The sequence below is a fragment of the Cydia fagiglandana genome, chromosome 4, assembly GCF_963556715.1.
Source record: "Cydia fagiglandana chromosome 4, ilCydFagi1.1, whole genome shotgun sequence".
Classification (NCBI taxonomy): Eukaryota; Metazoa; Arthropoda; class Insecta; order Lepidoptera; family Tortricidae; genus Cydia; species Cydia fagiglandana.
Window position 1 is genome coordinate 1,790,796 of NC_085935.1, and position 24,080 is coordinate 1,814,875.

The 24,080-nt window shown below is 39.6% G+C and overlaps 1 protein-coding gene across 1 annotated transcript; it reads right to left on the reverse strand.

Moving 5' to 3' along the window:
* Positions 1 to 1,883: 1,883 nt before the first annotated feature.
* LOC134663451 (sodium/potassium-transporting ATPase subunit beta-1-like) lies at positions 1,884 to 24,080 on the reverse strand. The gene is made up of 7 exons (XM_063519822.1): positions 23,863 to 24,080; positions 7,737 to 7,865; positions 6,134 to 6,250; positions 5,138 to 5,235; positions 4,376 to 4,480; positions 3,497 to 3,641; positions 1,884 to 2,542 (listed from the first exon to the last, which is right to left on the reverse strand). The coding sequence occupies exons 1-7, from the start codon at positions 24,011 to 24,013 to the stop codon at positions 2,400 to 2,402; spliced, it is 888 nt and encodes a 295-aa protein (XP_063375892.1). The 5' UTR covers positions 24,014 to 24,080; the 3' UTR covers positions 1,884 to 2,399.

The following is a 24,080-nucleotide window of genomic DNA, read 5'->3' on the forward strand; positions in this document are numbered from 1 at the left end:
TTCATTTGCATCGCCCATGATGACTTACTAGAATTACTTACGAGCACACGAGACACTAATAGTAGTTTGACAAACCTTGGTTTTCAAGAGGTATTTTATATTGACATTTGCTGTCACAAATTTTCTGTCAGATTTAGTCGCAAACCGCACGCAAAGTGCACACAAATGTGTCGACACCTTGTTACGGAAAAGTGTACACACGGCGACGACACTTTGTTTCGAAACAATTCTAGACACATTGTGTGGACTCTGTTACGACACATCTGACATTTAAATCATAAATCATAAATCATAAATCATTTATTTTTCGTGATAAACTTAGTGTACATACAAAAGTAACATGCAAGGCTTTTAATACAAACATAATTACAAATTGTTTACCACGAAATGGGCTCGCCTCAGCATAATGCTGACCCGAGAGTCGGCGCTGGTCTTCCGGCGAGTCCATTTTGGTGGGCCACGATCGCAGCTGTACGGCACGGCCTCGTAGAACTGAACGCAACCATGCGGCGGCTGCCAGCGCCATCTGGCCTACGGGTGTGACAAATGACAGATAACCTAAAAGGCAATGCCGCACAGACAGGGTGCTAACAATAACAATTGAGAATAATAGAACATTTCAAACATAAAACACATGGAATAACTGTGAAAACATTACAAATATTCGGATACAAACAAACAACATAAATAAATAAGACTACATACGTGATTAACGTTAAAAAAGGTTACCAAACACACTGTTTATTCTGTTTACCAAAGTGAGAAGTGAAGGAGAGATCAAGAAAATATCTCTTACATAAAAGGCAGATAAAACACACGCGCAAACAGACAGCGATAAAGAAGGGATATGACAGCAAAACTATACATACAGACGCATTGGGTTACTTACAGTGAGGAAAGGACATAAAAAACAGGTATTTATTATTATACAATTGCATTGCTATTTAGGATATACATATTAAAATTCAATCTAAAAATATTCTATTTATAATTATAATTACCTTAATATAGTTATTGACGAGTAGTTATATTCGCCAGTAATTACATTAAAAGCAACTGGTGTCATGCCTTAAAGTTTCCTGTTGCCGCTGGTGTTGTAGTGTGAATATTTTGAGTTTGGCTTTAAAACTTATAATACTTTCTAGGTTCCTGAGAGGGGGTGGAATGTTATTCCAGCAACGGGTGGCCATGTACTTGAAACTCCCACGGAAGGCAGCTGTAGCATGTCGAGGAGTTACCAACTGCACGCTGCAATTACGTGCGCCAAGTGATCTACGAGTGGACAATTTAGTTACCACTTTGATGATTCTGCGACTGGAATGGTTATATGGGCTGCCGGCCTAGCCAAGGTTATAATCGCTATCGCTTCGACAACGAAAAGCATTATGTCTCTCTATCACTCTTCCATATTAGTGCGACAGTGACAGTTGCGTTTCGATCGCTACGGAGCGTAAGCGATCGGCATCTTGGCTACGCGGCCTGCGTATACTCGGTGGATTCATCGAGAACCTACCGCCGATACCCATTTAGGGTTTGTTGATTGGTGCAAATCTAACTAAGCCTGCTCTGTACAGTCAGCAGCAGAAGTTACTAAGCGGGCGAGGTGTTCAAAATGATCTCGACGCGACTTTATTGTTTAGAGAATAAGAGCGTGTCAAGGTAATTTTGAACACCTCGCCCGCTTAGCAACTTCTGCTGCTGACTGTACTTTCACAGTTCACTGAGTTTCCATTCACAACATTCATAGTGACGCGCTCGTACCCAGATGGTTCTTTCAGTCCCTTTTATAGAACTACCAGGAAGTATTTAATAAGGTCTTACGTTGACAGGCACACACGACTTTAAGCCTGCTCTGTGGTTTTACCTGGTCGGTGGAAGAACTAGCAATGCACTCACGAGAACTTTCCAAAGTTGCAAAACTTTCCTTTGAGAATTTCTCGGTAACTTCTGAGAATGTTCTCGAGAACGAGAATTTATTTACGTAATTTATACCATGAATATTCACGATAGTTTAGGTGTAGTTCTTATAAATAATATAATTATTTTCTGAGCTGCATTCCAGTTTACTCCAGTTATCAATTATCATCTTATCAACGGACAGTAAAATCCATGTCTATTGAAGTAATTATAGTAATTGACATTGTTATATAAATAAGGTACTACGACAAAGTTTAAACAATAATTTCCATGTTGCAGGAATGTTCTGAGAACATTCTCGAGAACGTTACCGCTTTTTGGGAATGTTCTGCAATTTGTACATAGCTAGGAAGAACCCCACTGGTTTACAATATTTATAAACAATGTTCTATTAGGTTCTCTTACAGATATAGTAGGAAGTGTAACCCTATCAAGTGTAGAGTATATATGTACCTTGACTGGTATAAATTATAACTTTATGCCTACTCTATAGTTTCACCGTTGGATGGGGTTCTGCTCACAACAGTGATCGTGACGCGCGCATAGCCTGATGGTTCTTTCAAGCTCTTGTTGTAGATGATGTTCTTGGCCAGGAGACGGCAGCGGATCACCGTGCTGTTGGTCACTGGAACAGAATAAAGAATGACTCACGTTAGACCGGGCCGTGTCCGGGCCGGAGCTTCCGGCGCTTACTTTTCTATGATATGACAGGCGATCACGTGATGCTTTCCATAGACGATGCGCCGGAAGCTCCGGGTCGGACACGGCCCGATCTAACGTGATGAGTCATCGTTAACAGTATTAAATCAGGAACCATTACCTAAAATTTTTTAATAAAGAGTTTTAATTGGACCATTCTTAAGGGGCCCACAGACTACCAGTTCGCCGGATGATAGAGTTAGACCGTAAAAAATCTGCAGCGATTTTGATAGCCCACGCAGTGCAAGTGTCATTTTAAACGTCAAACTTTTATGAAATTAAACGTATAAATAACACTTACACTGCGTGCTGGGCTATCAAATCCGCTGCAGACTTTTATTGGTGCGACTATATCAGCCTGTCAATTAAATGCAAAAGGTGACAGTTCCGAACAATTGACAGGCAGATATCGTCCGGCGGACTGGTAATCTGTTGGTCCCTTTAGTTCCACGTGAGGCTAACATTGCAGTCATTGACGAGAGGAGCGAAGGTCTCCGTTTCTGCTTGAACGAAAATACTTTCGTATGTCGGGATGTTCTCCTCTACAGGGGACCGATTTTTGAAATTCGACCACTCGATTTCGTGTATTTCGTTAAATGATATCTCGACTACTGGGCGTTTAAATGCTACTAATAGAATTGAAATCCAGTGGTCAATATCACTAGATTCCAAATTTCGATCGCTCGTATTTCCAACGATTTTCGAGTGACGAAATCGAGCGATCAAATTTCAAAAAACGGCCCCCAGGTCGCATTTCTCACCGATTCTCGTGAAATTTTGTGAGCAGCTTCATGTGTAGATTTTTTGTCGATTCATGCACATTTTGGAAACATTATAAAATGGTTTCCGAGGTCTACACCTCACTAGTATACTTAGGTACCTTGTTTGAGTCTGACAGCTACTATAGGGTTCCTATACGTAGCACCAGCCTTGTAGGTCCGGAAGGCGGGTAGCGCGCGTCCCCACGGGTACTCCAGTTCCACTTGATGGTTCTCATCCCAGCACCACGCCCACACCCGGGAACGCTGGAAATAATAAGTATTATGACTCCTCTACACGATGGGCCAACGCCGGCCACTCCAAGGGACGCAGCCATGCGGTAGAATGAGATAGCAATATCACTTGCTCCCTCCAACGCATAAATGCGTCCCTTGGAGTGCCCGGCGTTGGCCCATCGTATAGAGGAGCCATGAGGCATTAGAAGATCGACCAACCCGGAATTTGACGCAGCTTTTTTTAATGCAGTTACCTATAGTTAAATATTACAAGCTTAATTTTTACGTTTGTATTTTCGGGTCAAATATTGCAAGCTAAATCAGACTCACTACCCATTATTCGATTGAGGACAATGGACAACGAATGGTCTTCACATATACATGTACAGTCAGCCAAAAAAGTGGTCTACCACTTTTCGACTATCTGATTGATAGAGGCCAAAAGTGGTAGACCACTTTCTTGGCTGACCGTACCTATAATTTTTGGTTTAAATCATTAAATCAGTTATTCATTTGCAAGAATGTAGTACACAAAACAAGTACTTAAAATTTAAAAATGTCCAATAACTATGTACATTCTGCTTAACAAAGCATGCAAAGAAGGTTTGCTTAAACTAAACTTAACTATTACTTTTAAGTATATTATTATAGGAAAGTTAGATATTCATATTTCCAAAACGAGAATTTTCTTTACTCCTAATTTATTCTCTGCTTTCTCTTTATGAAGATAAAACGATTTAAAACTTGTAGGTACTGCGACTTACTTCTGCCGGAGTTGCCAGATTCTTGATGTGATCAACCAGCTCCGTAGGAAAGTCCTCAGGCAGACTGGCAGCGTCGTCATAATAGTGGGGCTCCCAGTCGATTATCTGAAGCACACAGTATTATATTATTAGCACCAGCATACGTGGATCTTCTTCTTTATATTTAAGAGCTGTGCTCTTGTCGGTGGGGCAATCTCCAACTCGTCCGGTCTTCTGGAGCTGGTATGACACGACCTGAACCTTTTCTTTTATTTGGATGAATTATTTTTTCTGTATTTTCCCTTCTATGGTGTTCTTAAGGAAAAGGTCGTGTCGTAGCAGATGTCCACAATTAGTACGCCTCGTCTTCTATTTTGTATTGTCTTTATTATATTTCTATTCTCGTTAATCCTATCTAGAATCCTACAGATCCGTCTTCAAAAACAATGTGACATGTCATAAATTAATGGTCGTTATTAGGAATTTCACGTCACCAAATAAACCGGTAGTTACAATTTTAATATTTCATCAATTCCCTAGGATCCCAATATCAAATCTTGAACTTCTGACTTCATGGCTATTGAGACCAACTGCTGCCTTTCAAATTTTCCACTAATGCTCAGCCTTTTGGAGAAATCAGAGTACAAATATAAAAAGAAACTAATGAAATATCCTAATTTTAAAATAAAAATAGCAAGGATCAAACCAACACGTCTTTCAAAAATAGTAAAACAACTATATACAAACTTTTCAGTTCAATGACATTAATTTAAACATAGGTACCCTGTTTAATTTGAGGAGGAGACACGGAGTGTCCGGGTATCCGAAATTATCTGCGGGCACACAATCCGCATGCCCGTACAGCGGGTCGGTCACGTACGCTGCAACAAGAACCATATGGCTCCTCTACACGATGGACCAGCGCCGGCCACTCCAAGGGACGCAGCCATGCGGTAGAATGAGATAGCAATATCACTTGCTCCCTTTAACGCATAAATGCGTCCCTTGGAGTGGCTGGCCCATCGTGTAGAGGAGCCAATAGATTATGGATGCTGACGCGACCCCGTAAGGCCGCGAAAAGTGTCAAATTCAATACAGTAGGCTCGCGAAAAGGAAGCAGAATCCAGGCTTCACCTGCGTCGGCTGCGTCCCTTGGATCAAAAAGTTTGGAGAGAGAATTTTGTTTTAGAGGCCGCGTCTAAAGCCCCATTTAGACTATTCAAGAACTTGCAAGCAATATTCAATGCATTGCTAACTACAGAGTATAATTAATTTCAGTCGAACGACCAAATACCGCAGCGTATCGAAAATCGCATGCAAGTTCTTGACACGTCTAAATGGGGCTTTAAGACAGACCGACCGTGCCATTCAAACACGCTTTTTGCTAGTACCTATTAATGCTGTTTTTCATGACCTAAGGAAATAGGATAATAGAGTCATACTTCGACTTCGTATTTGTAAAGACATCAAGCTTGAGAATATTTACCTTAATGAAGTAGGATTTTACAAGATTCCGTGATTTGTATACCGCATACTGATCGTAAGCATTTTTTTGAGCTCTGCAGGGCTAATTGTTACGTTTTATGACAAGTGATAAAAATACGACCATGATACCGCCGCTGAGCACTAAATACTCTAAAGTTTTAGTAAAAATTCCTCAAAATATAATCCCGTACCTTAAAGTTGATGTTACGTGAGCGTAATAACCGATTATAACAGTCGAACTGCTTACAAATTATCGCAAACAAAATATTGCGTTTTTCTAAAAACTAAACTTACGCGCAAAAAAGTCGTTCAGCTGGTCAACGTACATGTTGGTTGAGTTCGCATCACCGTGGTCGATTTTGATTTCACCCGTGACCGATAGAGGGCGCGCTGTTACACCTGGATTTGAACCTGAAATAAAATATTTAAAAACCTTAACTCGCTGAATAACTGCGATATTCAACAAACCATACGTTGAGATAAAAGCAAACGAAAGGAGAACCTAAGTATTAACTGAACGTTCTGAAACATATTTGTCCGATTTTCATTTGTTTGAATTTGAACAGCGTGCATTGAGACTGTTCGCATACATTTGCTTTTGCTTATAAATATATCATGGGAGCCAGATGGGAGAGGGCTTGGCGGTTTTATCTGCGTGTACGTCTACTACTATCTAGTCTACGGTCTAACTTCTAAGTCAGGGGTTGCCGCTCTTTTGAGGAACAATTGCGGCTCTACGAGTGACCCAAAAAATTAACACTTGGGAGTTCTTAGACCCCTGTAAACAAAATTTTTCCTTTGAGCTTCCTAAAACGTGATTAGTAGTTGGCTCTTTATCGTTATAGTTATAGTTAATTTATTTATAAAATAATAATTTTACACGTCACATCATAAAAATATATCACAATTATTAATAGTAAATCACACACATATAAAACAATAATTTTGTGGTACCTACATCTACATATATCACATGCTTATTTTTGTCGAGTATGTATGTAGACAGTTAGTGGTTCGACTTTATACTTTTTTTTTTAGTAACTAGGTAGGTACATACTTTTTACTTACTTAAGAAATCACGCAACGAATAAAACGCAGTAGAGACTAAGTAAGATTTCAGTTTTGATATGAACAAGTTATTGTTTCTAGCGGTCTTTATGTCATCGGGGACTTGATTATAGATTTTAGGACCGATGTAGTTGAGACACTTTTTTGCCTTGGCCAACCGCGTTCGAGGAGCGCGGAGCTCCTGGCCGCGCCTGAGGTGATACTTGGGTTCATCAGCGTTTGATTGGAACTGTTCTAGGTTACATATCACCAGCTTTGCTACCTCGAGGATGTAAAGGGAAGGTAGTGTTAGGATTTTTTGACCTATGAACAGCTCTTTGGCTGGATGATCCCATTTGACGCCGGCTACTACACGGATTGCGCGCTTTTGTAGTCTGAAGACTCTTTCACGGTCAGCGGCGTCACCCCAAAGATCTACACCATATGATAATATGGAGTGGAAGTATCCAAAGTATGCCTTCTTGACGTTGTCGGTGTGCAAACTTGGGCGCAGTCTAGTGAGCGCGAAGCAGGCAGCAGCGAGGCGGTCACACAGCGCATCGATGTGCGGTCCCCACGATAGACCTGAGTCGATAGTCAGCCCTAAATATTTGACTATGTCCACTTGCGGCACAGGTAGGCCATTGCAGGTGATATTAAGGGTGTGCTCTCTCGCCCCACGCAGGCCGAAGTGGACAATATTGGTTTTCTCGATATTTAGGGCCATTCCGTTCGCTGCGAACCACGCCGCGACCTGGTCCATCACTCTGCCCAGTTTTAGTTTAAGTTTAAGTTTAAGTTCTCAAAAGTTATCTCAAAAGTTTTCCCATATTATGAGTATGACAGTTACCAATGAGGGACTGGTCCAGTGTGTAGGTAGGCCGGTCCTTGTTGAGGCTGAGGAGCAGGCCCCCCATGCAGATAGCGAACATTAGAGCCAGCACCGCGTAGAACACCAGGTAGAATGTTATCACGATTCCTGAAATATTGGACATTTTCCTTCAACATTACCACAGTTAAAGTAAAAGTCAAAGTTAAAATATTCTTTATTCAAGTAAGTACTAGGTATAGCATTAGCAACAAACACTTTAGTTAGTTTTTTTAGCATTAGAAATAAGGTAAACAATCTTATTGTCTTTTAATTGAAAAACACATTTTAAAAATAAGTTACGGCAAATATGTAACAATTATGAATCTATGAATCTAATACGATCATTTTAAATATTCTTCTGCTTTCATAAGTAATAGTTATATACTTACTGATTTTTAAAAAGCGTTTTTCAATTAAAAGACACGTCAAGATCGCTTACCTTCTTGCAAGTTCTTTCTAATGCTAAAAAAAACGAACTATAGACCGGGCCGGAGCTTCCGACGCTTCGTTTATTATGGAAAGCACCACGTGATAATCGATATAAAAAATGACATGTCGAACGCCTCGGCCCGGGCACGGCCCGGTCTAGCGTGAGTCATCCTTAAATCGTCTTCTTCTTCTTCTTTAAGTGCCTTCTCCATCCCGGAGGTTGGCGACCTTATGTCTATATGCCATTCTATCTGAAGTCATGCGAATTAGTTTTTCTGTACTGCCCACGTCCAACCAGTCTCTTATGTTCCGTGTCCATGATATTCTCCTTCTCCCACGTCCTCGTTTCCCTTCAATCTTCCCTTCGATAATTAGTTCGTCTTAAAAACTAACGTAAGTAAACGTAAGTAAATCGTCTTAAAAACGCTAAAAAAGTGGCGGTCTGGCGGATAATTTGGTAAAGAGACTCTTTTAACAACGGAATGACAGTGATTGTTAAATGATTTTCGGGATTACCCAACTCCCGAAATTACCCGAACACACCTTACGGTATATGTCGCCACTTAATGTAATGGACAATGGAATGCATGCCATTGATAGACTTTATTAATTTGGGGCCGTTTAAATTAAAAGGTCCTTTCAATCTTCAATCAGCAACTATAAATACCTACCACATACGTAGGTAAGTCTTATCAGTAAAATCAATACCTATTAGCTACATCAAGTGAAACAAAAATACCCTCACAAACACTATAGTTCGTTTTTTAGCATTAGAAAGAACTTGAAAGAAGGTAAGCGATCTTGACATGTCTTTTAATTGAAAAACGCTTTTTAAAAATCAGTAACTATTACTTTACTTATGAAGATGCTATACGTGCTATCACTAGGCTTCCTCCATGGGGAAGTTGTAGAGAACACTTTAAGAGTCTGAGAATACTTACTGTACCTAGCCTCTACATACTAGTTCTTTTAACGGATGTTATCAAGTTATGAAACGGAATCCGAAATGGTGTTGCGGGAAGCCTCTAGGACTAAGAACTTGACTCCAAAATTAGCTCCGAGACTGGAGGTTGTAGAACACAGCGCCAGAGTTCAAGCGGTCAGATTGTTTAACAAGATGCCTACAGATTTTAAAGTTTTAAAATGCGCCGCAACTTTTAGAGATAAGTTAAATGTATATTTGTTAGAAAAATGCTGTTATGACATTAGTGATTTTTAATGTAACACTTATTATTTATTGTTGCTGACATAAACTTATATACTTAATTGATTATTATTTATTTATTTTCTTACTTTATTATGAATTTGCTGTGGTTGTTTGTTGAAACGTTTAATGTCATAATAGAATTTATTTATTGAATAATCATGTATGTTTTGCATGCGTTTTTGTTTTGTTCACTAGGTTAATCATAATTGTATATATGTATATATATTGAATATTCAAACACGATGTAAATTGTTCTTGAATAAATAAACTGAAACTGAAACTGAAAGCAGAAGAATATAAGTGATCGTATTAGATTGATAAATATTACATATTTGCCGTAACTTATTTTTAAAATGCGTTTTTCAATAAAAAGACATATCAAGATTGTTTACCTTATTTCTAATGCTAAAAAAATCGAACTATAGCGACTGCGTCAACTTAAATGTACAAAGGAGAACTTATCCTTATATACAAGAAAAAAATTAAAATAAACTAATAATTATTTATGTACCTACAGTCACAAGGCATTGTTATGCCATTAAGGGTTCTAGTTAAAATGGAAATTCTATAGCGTAAGTATTGAGCAACCAATATAGCTAGGACCCTAAATGGCGCAACAATCGCAGAGCGTGATTGTACAGTTAGGAAATTATGGTTCAATTATTACAACAATAAAATAAACCTATGTGTAAGGTTTACTCGGGTAATTCCGAATGTCGAAAACTGTCGGATAATTCCGAAAAGAGACTTTTATTATGATGGAATTAAGGGTGATTTTCATCTGAATTTCGGAATTATCCGACATTCGGTATTACCCGAATACACCTTATTAAATTAAAATAAATATCTCAAAAACAAAAAACCTCAAAAAAAGATACAAAACTGTAATATGACTGTCATCTAATACATATTATAAGAAGAGTATAATATAAATGATTGCCTGACGTATTTACGGCGAGAAATGGGAGCGGCTAAATGCGGCCGCCAAGAATAGACGCGTCGATGCGGTTGGCCCGCGGCTACACTTTCTTTTTTATATAATCATTTTCTTTTTCAATCACTTAATTTTAAATTAAGTTCCATGAGACAAAAAATTCGGTCATGGTTCACTCCATACAAAAACGATTCTGAGTGCTCACTCATAATTTTTCCCGTTCTAGAACCTAGATCAGTCGCTATCCCTTGGTTTACTTGCGTTCCTATTCCCATCGGATCAACTTACCTCCGGCACGTTTAACCCCGCTCTCCCCTATTCAGATTAGTAAATCTTTCGCCAATCTGATTCTGATTCAATTTCCCGAGCGAATCAGGAGGTGCGGACGCAAATACCATTTTGGCTCGCCGAATTCAACCACCGTAATGACCGATATTACCGATAAATTGAGGTGCGGACGCAAGAATACCAATTTGTGAGGCCAGTATTTTCGTTCTGGGGCATTTTTTATTTATTTAGAGGGCCTTAATATTACTATAAATCAAAAATTGGAGATTGACGCCTATTCCGTTTCTCCCCGTCTGGATATACAACTTTATACGATACTTAACTGAATGATGTAAAAGCCTGACCACTAACCAGGAATATAATATGATGATCACGCGCCATGTTGCGGAATTTTATTATTTTTACAGTAGGCACATATGGTCGTACTTTTCCGCACTAGTGCGGAAAACACCACTTTTCGTGCGTATGTCAAAAGTTTAAAGGGCCATCATACTTATGTAGATAGGTGCTGTCAAACGTTGTACGATACACGTGCGGATAAGTAGTTCAGCAAGCAACTCGTGTCGCTTTAAAACACTCCCTTCGGTCGTGTTTTAATCTATAGATTAAAATATAAAAATGTATTTTGCAGACGGTACCTAACCTAACACACATTTATACCGGGTGTGGCCTGTAATATGAGCAAAAAATTCAACCGTAGGCTGTACTCCTCATACTGACCAACATTTGTAAAGCGACTTTTAAAAATAACTTGTGGTTTGATTTTTAATACAGTTTAAAGTTTATTCTAAGACGCAATGCATTGCGAATTTTGTTATGTTTAAGGCGTGACAAGCAACGTCAATCACAATGGTATGGCGTGGTGATGGCGTCCATTGAAGATAATATGTATTTATTTTGTATGAATAATAGGGAGTCTAGATAATTACTTCATAATTTTTAAAAGTTGTTGAACAAAAGTGTCATGGTTTGAGGAATACAATCTATGTTTTAATTATTTGCTCGTGTTACAGGCCACACCCGGTATAAAGATTACGGGAACTGAACGGCTATTAAAAATAACCCTAAGAATGGTACAAAGCCCGACCTTGTACCGGCAATCATTGTGCAGCCTCAATGGTTCGGACCCGGCCCCGTTTGTATAGAAACCTGATCTCAATGCGTGTGATTATAGATTGTATATACTGTAGTATGTAGTATGTACATTCGCCATCAGATATATCGGAGCGGCCAAGGTATTCACAATATCTGAACACGTACTCAAAGCCTTGACAATAGAGGTGTGTTCAGATATTTGTGAGCGCCTTGGCCGCTCCGATATATCTAATGGCGACTGTACTAACCTAAGGCCTAGGATACGTTGTAAGTTTTACTTACGTAAGTAGGGACACAGCTATACTACAGAATGAGAGATGAATCTTTATCCCATTGCATTCCAACAAATAGCAAAAAACTTAAATTTACAGGTGTCTCTTAGGATGCTAATTATAATAATGAATAATGAATAATTATTTATTGGTAAATAGTTATTTACACGTCATAGTAGGTACATTATGATATTATACAAGGTTGTAAACACATTTAAACTTATACTTATTTACATAGCATAATTTTAACTTAACATATTATTAAATAACGTTATAGTTTCCAGTTTGTGTTTTAATTTCCTAATTTATGATTGGGCCAATGACTTGTAGTCGGAGGAAAAATCATCTATTTTATGTATAACAAGCTAATTGTATTAATATAGCCTTTAGTTTCCTAACAAACATCTTATCGGTTGGTGTTTGTTTTATATTGTCATTCAATGTGTTAGGTATATAGTTTTATCCCGAGTACGTCCAGGGTTTTTTTTTGACTTGGCGAGCCGTAATATTCAATGAAAGGGTTTTATTCTAATAATTATATCACATCATAACTTTTCAGTCACTTTATTAAAATTACAATAAACATAATTTTCATAAGTTCATAACATACCAAGTTTGGGCTTCTCCAGATAAATAATTGAAAATAAATTGAAAATTATAAATTTCATCGTTTTTTTTTTTACCAATTTTAACCTATTAACGTTTTGCTTAGAGTCTGCCCTCCTCCTTTTCTTTAAAGTCGGTTAAAAACCAAAGCGGACGGAGGTTAGGTAAAAATAGAAGCTATCTTTACATTCGTGTTTTCGGAGACTAAAATAATCTTACAAACCAAACCTTTCTGGAGGTCAAACATTTTACTTTTACGAGTATACCTAATGATATTTAGAAGAGCATCACAATTGTTTTTTTTTTCATTTCTCATGCTCTGAAAGTGGGTCATTGTTTACCTATACCTAAAGTTTCTGCAGAAAGTGATACGTTTCGGCTCTAGGGCGTTTTAATTTCCAAGGTAGGTAGGTACCTACCTACGTTTATTTTTTATTTTTTAAAAGCAATTGAAATATTTAAATGGATTTGTTGTACCTACAATTTCCATTCGAATATTTAACTCCTCATTTCACAAATTAACGATAAATTTACCTAAATTATTATACATATATAGGTACCTAACTGAAGGTAAGATACAGTGGCGTTCAAAAGTGCATGGATAGAAGTCAGCCGTAATGCTTTAATACATATTATCGTTGAAACATCTCCATGCACTTCTGAACGCCACTGTCGGCGCGATTAGGGATTAACTAGATACAATATAGTAAAGATATGTGACGTCCCACGGGAAAAGGTACCTTATGGCGGTTGGCGCTTACGCTATTATTAACGCCGCTCCAATATTATTTCGGCGCTATGTGACGTAAGCGCCAGCCGCCATAAGGTACCTGTTTCCGTGGAACGTCACATATCTTCACTATTTCATATCTAGTGAATCTCTAATTAAATTCCCGAATCGCGGCGCCAGCCGTCATAAGGTACCTTTTGCAGTGGAACGTCACATATCTTCACTATTTCATATCTAGTGAATCTCTAATTAATTTCCCGAATCGCGGCGCCAGCCGTCATAAGGTACCTTTTGCAGTGGAACGTCACATATCTTCACTATTTCATATCTAGTGAATCTCTAATTCATTTCCCGAATCGAGCCGTGTATCTACCTATAGTCCTATACCATTTGTCGGCAGTGCTGAATCACGTCCTTATCTCTAACCACCTACGTATTAAATAAACGACATCCCGTCTCAGCTTCCTTCCATCCCGCTGTAGGTAAGGACGCCTTATGATTTATGAAGCGCGGTGGGGCCGAAGGCCGGCCTCCCCCACATCCCGACTTGGACCGATTAGCCATACGAATGACCCGACATCACAGCTGACAGCGATTTGCTAAAGTGCATAGAGAAGACAAATTTGCAACAACTATCAAAATCGGTGCAGACTTTTTTTGGTCAAACTCTACCAACTTTACGAATGAATTCTAGTCATAAAGTGGGTAGGTATCCACTTTTGCTTTTTCAGCTGTATGTACAATGCCAGGGTCTAAAGCCAGGAAATTAGAAAGAAACAAAACATGGTGCGCCGCGCGAAAAAATCAGCTGTTCTACAGAAAACATTGACTGATTCAATATAATCAAACCACAAGTTATTTTAAAAAGTCGCTAAACAAATGTTGGTCAGTATGAGGAGTACAGCCTACTGTTTAATTTTATGCTCATATTACAGGCCACACCCGGTATATTCATCCTTCAGAGTTTGGTCAGAGATAACAAAAGCACCCTATACGGTTACCTACATGAATCGGACGTGTGTCAAATCGGGCCCTGAGGGCCTAATACCGCGACCCACGTTCGACGTGTTGCCTCCCTGTCACCCTATACGAACTCACAAGTGCGACAGAGAGGCAACACGTCGAACGTGGTTCGCGGTAGGCCCTCCGCATGCATTGCCTAGGAACTATAGTACATATTATACATATGAATATGACGTCCGCAGTTCACTTCAATTATCGAATAATTAATCATTTCCTTCACTAGGGCGTTATCTATCCTATTACTGTGACCCTGTAACCGTTTTTAAGGGCTATTTGAGTACAACATTTACAACATTACTTTTTTAGCTATGATGATGAGAGAGGGAGGCAACAGGCCTTTGGTCTCGGTATCAGCCTTTGGTCTCGGTATCATACGAGCCATCAACCCGGTCCAAGGGAGAGCAGAGTTACCTTCTCTGTCTCTCCACTTGGATAACTCCTGTCCGGCGCGTCCTTGCCGCGGGGGTGGGCACCTCTTTGCTTCAGTAGGCCGGAGCATGGGGGTGGCTAAGTTCGGATGGGGACCCAGTTTCGTGGGGTATAACACGGATCCCATGCCCTGGGTAACGGGCGAAGACCCTAACGGCTGTGAAGGCGAAGATGGCGGAACATCAAATCGGCGGAACAGGCGGAAGGGGCACAACCCCAGCATTGAGCTACCCTTACATAAATGAGGTCTACAGGTCATGCTGGAGCTACGTTACTGGGCAGGGTGACGTAGTAGATTTGGTGGCGGAAGAGACTCCTAGCAGTCCAACGGCAGCAATCACAGTCCTCCACGAGGATTACTGTCTTGGCGTCAGGCGGCAGCCGGCCGTAAAACGACACAGCCAACCACCCATTTCTTGTCCAAATATGAAAGTACACAAAGATAAGTCTATGATAAATGCTAGGGCGTCCCCCGGAAGCGACGGTCGAAGAAACGAGCGCTCATCGATGCGAATGGCCACTTGGAACGTCGGATCTATGACGGGCAGAAGTGCCGAACTGACAACAGTCTTAAAAAGACGGCAAATCGATGTGTGTTGTGTACAAGAGACCAAGTGGAAGGGGTCAAAGTCAAGAAACATCGGCAATGGCTACAAACTTATTTACCACGGAACATCTACCACCAGGAACGGCGTCGGCATTATAGTCTCAGAATACTGGACTCAGCGCATAGTGAAAGTAACCAGACAAAGTGACCGACTCATACAAGTGAAACTAGCACTGGATAAACAGCCCTGCTTCAACGTGATATCTGCGTACGCGCCACAGTCCGGCACCTGTGAGGCAGAGAAAGAGATTTTCTGGGAAGGTCTGAGTGGCCTTCTATCAGATATCCCAAGTGATGAAACTATCCATCTTGGCGGTGACCTAAATGGCCACGTGGGATCGTCAAATAGAAATGCGGAAAGATGTCATGGTGGGTTCGGGTACGGAACCCGAAATAGTGATGGGGAGACCATTATAGAGATGGCGTCGAAGTTTGACCTTGCTATAATAAACACCTTCTTCCAAAAGAAAGATGATCATCTAGTAACATACCGAAGTGGTGGAAAGTCGACGCAGATTGATTATACTCTTGCAAGACGTATACACTTAGGTAGATACAGGGACAGTAAGGTTATACCTGGGGAGTCACTGACAACCCAGCACAGAATATTGGTCACCTCATATAAACTCCCCAAGCCTTTAAAACGAAATCAACAAAACCAGGTTCCAAAAATCAAATGGAGATCACTATCAGAACCGGTAGGACAAATTTTCGCACAGGAATTAAGGGATGCATTTATGGATAGAAAAGATTCAGATTCAACTGCCGCAGAAATGTGGAATAATTTTGAGATCTCGTGTAAAAATGCTGCGGAAAAACATCTAGGTCGTACGAAGGCAGGAAAAGGGCCGTTTAAAGAAACAGCTTGGTGGAACAAAGAGGTGAAAAACGCTGTCGCCAAAAAGAAAGAGGCTTTTAAATCCTGGCAGTCCACAAATGAAGAGGCAGACCGTTTGTTATACAATGACCTCAAACAGCAAGCCAAACGAACCGTGGCTATATCCAGAGCTAAATCCTACCAAGCATTTTATGACAAATTGGAAAACGCCGACAGCCAAGTAGACATACATAAACTGGCAAAATCGCGTCATAACAGCACCAAAGACATAACAACGGTCAAATACATAAATGGCGCATCTGGTAAACTTCTAACTCAAGATAAAGATATTCGGGATAGATGGTTACAGTACTACCAAGACCTATTAAATGTATCACACCCGAGAAACTCAAACATGTCTCAACCTAATCCAGTTTATGGCCCGCTTCCGGCGATAACACCTATGGAACTTAAGAAAGCTTTATTCCAAATGAAAAATAACAAAGCTACGGGACCGGATGAAATCCCGTCAGAAGTCTGGAAGCACTTAGGCGAAGAAGGCATGCTCTGGTTATCTGAAATGCTTAACAAACTTATACAAGGTCAACCAATACCTGAAAGCTGGAGAAACAGTCTTCTTATACCATTTTACAAAGGGAAGGGAGATGTGAGAGATTGTGGTAACTACCGCGCTATCAAGCTTATGTCCCACTCCCTAAAAATCTGGGAAAGAGTTGTGAGTAACAGATTAAACCAACTAATATCATTAACTCCAAATCAATGTGGCTTTGTAGCTGAAAAAGGAACATCGGATGCTATACAAACTATACGCATACTACTAGAGAAGACAAAAGCCAACAAAACGAACTTACACATGATCTTCATTGATTTGGAAAAAGCCTTCGACCATATCCCTCGTGACCTTATCTGGGAAGCACTGAGAAGTCAGCTGGTGCCGGAAAGCTACATCTCGCTAATAAAAGATATGTACACAGATGTGAAGACGCAAGTCGTGAGCCCAGCAGGTAGAAGTGATAGTTTCTCCATAACAACCGGTGTCCACCAGGGCTCTACACTCAGCCCGTTACTTTTCAATGTAACAATGGACTACCTCACGAAAAGTTGCCAAAAACCCGTACCTTGGAACATCCTTTACGCGGACGATGTTGCACTCATCTCAGAGGATATAGACGACCTCCAACACACATTTAACACCTGGATAGATGCACTTGAAAAAAATGGCCTCAAGATTAGTAGAAAGAAAACTGAACATATGTCGTGTGTGTTTGATGGCACTTCCGACGCCAGCAACTTTGAGATCTACATCGGCGCAACAAAAATCCCTACTGTGTGCCAGTTCAAATACTTAGGATCCATTATCAGCAACGATGGCAAGATCGATAAAGATGTCACACATAGAACCACAGTAGGTTGGCAAAAATGGAGAGAACTGACTGGCGTAATATGCGATAAGAAAATGCCAATAAAAGTAAAAGGGAAAATCTATAAAAGTGCAATAAGACCCGCTCTCTTATACGGCTCGGAATGCTGGGCAACATGTAAACAACAAATAAATAAAATGCATGTTACAGAAATGCGCATGTTACGCTGGTCAGGAGGAGTCACACTGTTGGATAAAATCCGTAACGACTTTATTAGAGGGAGTTTCAAAGTCGCACCAATATCTGATAAACTTAAAGAAAATCGTCTCCGGTGGTACGGGCATATTCTACGTCGCCCAGAAGATCATATGGTTAAGATAGCCCTAAATATGCCGACACAAAAACGAGGAAAAGGAAGACCACCTGCCACCTGGCTGACGACAGTCGAAAAAGACATGAAAGATGTAAATACAGACGCTGAAATAGCCAAAAATCGTGGATTATGGAGGAAAAGGACAAGAAAGGCCGACCCCAAGTAAATGGGAAAAGGTCAAGGAGGAAGAAGAAGAAGAAGAAGATGAGAGAGGGAGGCAACACATTACTACCTTATAAAGGCCTGTGCATACCGGCTGCGTGTGCGTGACGTGCACGTGCGCGTGCGGCGTTGTAGTATACAGATCCTTATGAGAGACGGCACACCGCTTTCGTGACGTGTGCGTGTGCGGCTCCAACATTTTAGCGCACGCACACGCTGACGTCACGCACACGCAAGCCGGTGTGGCTCGGCCTTAAAACAAAGTCCCCCGTCGCGTCTCTCTGTTTGTACCATAGACCTATACTACAGGTACAATTCGTTTTTTTTTAGCATTAGAAATAAGGTAAACAATCTTAATGTGTCTTTTAATTGAAAAACACATTTTAAAAATAAATTAGGGCAAATATCTAACAATTATGAATCTAATTCGATCATTTATATTCTTCTGCTTTCATAAGTAATAGTTACTGATTTTAAAAAGCGTTTTTCAATTAAAAGACATGTCAAGATAGCTTACCTTCTTTCAAGTTCTTTCTAATGCTAAAATCGGGCTATACGCCTCCGTGACGGACAAATCATACGCAAAGCGACAATATTAAAAACACTTTTTAACATTCCTGACAACATAACAAAATCAATCTACGTAATTCAGTCGGGTTATTTGTTGCCCACCATAAACCATACTAAATTTCTGGTGGGGAACAAACAAAAAGTGAGACTGACAAGGACAAGCAATGATACCGCTTTCTCTGCTACTCCTACTGAAATTTTCATAAGTGCATCTCGTTCGGTCGTTTGGCCCCTCCCCCTTGTCATCTCTATATTATTGTACCTCTATGATTTGTATGTATGTTTGCGATAAACTCAAAAACCACTGAACGCATTTTGCATGCAATTTAACCTATCAATAGAGTGATTCTTGAGGAAGATTTAGGTGTATAATTTCTAAAGGTTTTGTGTAACTAGTGTTGCCAGATGGTCGGGATTTGGCGGGATTCTCCCGATTTTTAGCATGTGTTCCCGATTCCCGACAAAGTGTAAACTGTCCCGAAAAACAGCTTCTCGTAATAAAACAATAATTTCAAGTTCCGAACTGTCGTCGAGCGAGCGAACTGACGTAGTGCCAGCAATGTAAAATATCGTTGTTTTTAATACAATTACTTTAGTTTGAATGTATTTTTTTTTCCCCGACTTATGTCCCAAAATCCCGAAAAATTGCTGTTGTTTCCCGATTATAGCGCCTTTCGATCTGGCAACCCTACACCGTGCGAAGCCGGATCGCTAGTTACAAATAAGGTTAATTAAATAAACATCACCTTTATCTATCTATTGTTTTTATTTCACACTTCGTCCTACTGTGACATTATGAATACCACATTGTCTTCTCGCCCTTACTTGGTCAAGCGTAGGTGTAGGTGCATATGTGACGTCCAACGGGTAAAGGTACCTTATGGCGGTTGGCGCTTACGCTATTATTAACGCCGCTCCAATATTATTGCGGCGCTATGCGACGTAAGCGCCAGCCGCCATAAGCTACCTTTTGCCGTGGAACATCGCATATTAGGTTCATTAACATAATAAATAATGATGTTTTGACTTGCTTTTGGAAGTGATAACGGCTAGCGAGATAAGATGGAATGTCGAATATTCAATTGTTTTGGGTTGTTAAAATAACTTTCTGATTACATACTATACACATAGGGGCATTAACTCGTTAATCGCTAATTAGCGAGAGCATTTCGATTACCGGTGCCCATTAGCTATTCCAGGGTGTCACATGCGTGTCGCTGTTTAAAAATCTGTATCTTTATTTTTAAGAATCCCATAATTCCTTCGAGAAAACCTTGGCAGGAAGGTAATTTCACATGCAGCTAGAGCGTTCGCGGATGAGTTTACCATATGGTTTAAACAGTATATAATACCAAAATTAGTCGAACGAAAATTATATAAAATGGTAGATTTTACCGTCTAAAACACAATAAACAGGCCGCGTAGCCAAGATGCCAATCGCTAACGCTCCGTAGCGATCGAAACGCAACTGTTACTGTCACACTAATATGGAAGAGTGATAGAGATACATAATGCTTTTCGTTGTCGAAGCGATAGCGATTGTAACCTTGGCTAGGGAGCCAGGCCGCGTAGCCAAGATGCCAATCGCTAACGCTCCGTAGCGATCGAAACGCAACTGTCACTGTCACACTAATGTGGAAGAGTGATAGAGATACATAATGCTTTTCGTTGTCGAAGCGATAGCGATTGTAACCTTGGCTAGCTACCCTGGCCGCGTAGCCAACCTGCCAATCGCTAACGCTAGGTAGCGATCGAAACGCAACTGTCACTGTCGCACTTATAAGGAAGAGTGATAGAGAAACACAAAGCGTTTCGTTGTCGAAGCGATAGCGATTGTAACCTTGGCTAGGGAGCCAGGGCATTGGGTAGTCGATTCGGAAACCGGACCATCATTTTATTAGTATCCAAGTTAACCCTTTATAAGGCATAAGGGTGTCAGGAATTATGCCAATATGAACCCTATCACTTTAAGTTAAAGTTCAAAATTAGGTGGGAAATATATTCCCTCTGCCTTATAAAAATTATCTTATTAATCCTTTGCCGCATAAGGACAGTTATAATATTCAACTCTATTGATAGTTATTAAAGATCAAATTCACCATTTTTTTTGACATGAAGTACCTTAGGGTTAACTTGCCGTGAGTTTAAGCACCTATATGTAGGTATAAAATTTATGCATATGGCCCGATTCGAACTTTTAGATACGTCAATTAATAGGTCTAGAAACGATACGAGTATAGATTAGATTATGTCAGTGTCAACAGTGACGTTTTTGTTTGAAGAAAGTCTTCTTCGAATCGGGCAGATATATTAGGTATTACGTCTACATAAATGGCATGCAAATGCTCGGTGATCATTGTGAGCGATAGCAATCAATGATCAAAGGCTTGGTCAATCTGCTGTGCACACGACATGGGCATGACCATATTGACCATTATGACATTATTGTACCTAATGATTGATTACATCCATTGCATAATTAGCAACAACGTAGCGAAGTATTCGATGGAGGTGGATTCTAATTAAGCAATTTGTGATGGTTTTGATATGACATTGATGATTGTCTTGGTATAATTATATACTCTTGGTGAATGGCGCGCATAACACGCACCACTTTCACTTCATCTATACTCTGTATTTTAGGTATTTAAATAAAAGTAAACAAACAATTTGTACATTTTCGGGTAGTTATAACATTTATTGGTTAACCAACCAAATACAAAACCGCCTGGATCAGTCACTGAACTACCTGACTTTAACCTACATTATTTGATCATGTAATGTTTTCATCTACCCTCAACTGGCTTAAGGAACCATTTGAGGGTAGATTTTGTTTACTTCTATTTAAATACCTAAAGATATACAGACTATAGTAATGACGTAGAATCTACGTCGTAGATCTAACAGTTATTTTGTTACAAGTGAAGATTAATATGGCCTGGAAAATATCGAAATCCTCTTCGCATTTTAGAACAAAAGACCTGCATATTTACTTTTGCATACATAAACAACATCCCACATAAGTAGCAGAAATGCTAGCCGAGCGAAACGAGCTGCAATGTTACACACCGGATCAAATTGCTGATAAACTTGGTTAGTGTAGGTACTGTAGGTCCAATATGTATAGCGATTTAGCTGAATGTTACCATAGAATAAATAATAGTAACAAAACGCGTCTGTTACGATCAGCACTAGGTGGCCACAGCGCCACGCGCGGCTTATGGCTTTCCCCAAAATTAGGGTGGAACGGATGTACTTTTAGCTACCTGTAGCAAAGCGACGAAATCACGGAGTGAGCCACGCCTGCCGTTACTTCGAAAGCGAGTTAGTTATGAAAATTACAAATATTAGGTATAGTTGTATTTTCATAACTAACCCGCTTTTTTAAGATCATAGTTCTAAACAGTCCGCTTAAAAAACATTCAACTAAATACATATCTAATAAACTTGAAGCACTTTCTACTGTAGCGTAACAACAGTAACTTAGATGCCTTGTTAATAGCGTCTCAGTAGCGTAAGTACCTGACCGTTGATCTCTCTCTCAAATCCCTCTAACTTCATTTTTTCATTAAAATAGTTTTATAATAAAAAAAACCGTGGAGACCGGATGAATGCTCTTCAGCCAAAAAAAAACCCTTCAATCTGATGGAGCAACGAATGACAGACAAGACGTCCCTAAATGACTTGCACGTTTTAGAACCATACTATTTAAATTTACCGCGATTTCGTTGCTTTGCTACAGGTAGCTAAAAGTACATCCGTTCCACCCCAATTTTGGGGAAAGCCATAAGCCGCGCGTGGCGCTGTCGCCACCTAGCGGCCATATCTGTGCTGATCGTAACAGACGCGTTTTGTTAGAGAGTGAGTCTTCTGTACCTAGTACTATTATTTATTTATTCTGTGGTAACGACGGCCCCAAATAACCCCAATGCACCTTACTTAAAAACTGAATTAAACTTGGTATAGCTTAGTCGACCACTTCGAGACCTCTGTCTAGCAAATTAAAAACAGGCGAATGGAACGAACGACCTAAATGTACATAACATTTCGATATGTCCCTAAAACAACAATACACAATAATGCAATTTTGTAAATACATTTTAAATACATATTTGGGGCATTATCTATGAAAAGGGACCTTATTGTCGATGGCGCTTACGCCGCACAACGTTGCGCAGCATTGTATTTATATCGGAGCATCGTTAATAATGGCGTAAGCGCCATCGACAATAAGGTCCCTTTTCATAGATAACGTCACATTTATAAACGGTACCTATTATAAAGTTAACAAATAACTATGCAAGAGTGAACCGGATTAAAAACAAGTTTTACTGGAAATAAACGATAGCAGGGGTGCTTTTTAAGGGCTGTGGACCGGCTATAAGATTAAGTAAATTGTATAAGTAGGTGGTTTGAAAAGTAAGTTAAAATGTGGACTTTATTTAAGGGAGGGGGGTGAATATAGTGTGAAAGTTTTAATGCACACGCCTTTCGTTAGAAACTTGTAGGTAATTTAATTTTAATTTTATTTATACACTGAATTAATAAAGAAGCATAGTGAAACATAATTATACAAAAATATTGTGTTGTAAAAATTATATTTTCCTTATTACAAAATATTGAGATAAATGAATTTACTTTTTACAATTTTATGAAACCACATAATGTAGGCAACCTCAAACCACATAATCATGACTGGAGGAATTCGATTTCAGTAGATGATTAATGTGGATTACCGTATGATGTCTACGAAAACTAGAACATATTAATATTTTTTATACATAGGGCACGAATGGCACGATTAAAGAGATCTGACATTTGAGATGAACTGTAGCTATAACTTAGGTACCAAATTATCTGCCATAATCCCTAAAATAATAATAAACAACTTAGCACCTGCTCCCTGTCAATAAATACTGAACCATCTAGATTTTACGGCAAACTCAAAACTTACAATAAATTCCACATTAACAAAAATATATATCAACATGACATTATGAAAATTAAAAAAGTTTATTGTTTTAAACAGTACAATTTGAATACAATTAGACCTGACTCCTCCTTGTAAGTATATGTATACCTGTATCAGGAGAACCCGCTATGCAAAACAATAACATAAAATGAAGGTACCTACTAACTTCACATAAATATTTACAATAATTTACATACAATCAAACTTACCCCACCGTTTCGGTGTGCGTCCCAGAAAACTCTTCTCCTCAGGATTATAAATGGCCTTTCCAACTCTGTGATACCATGGCCCCGTAGGGGGTGGTGCGCGCACCCATTCGGCCATATGACCGACGTCCGTACCATTCGATTTACCCGCCATTTTGAAAACTTAAAACACGTGCGCCTCTCTCGGCTTTCGAGACTCGACTGAGATGCGATTACTAGAG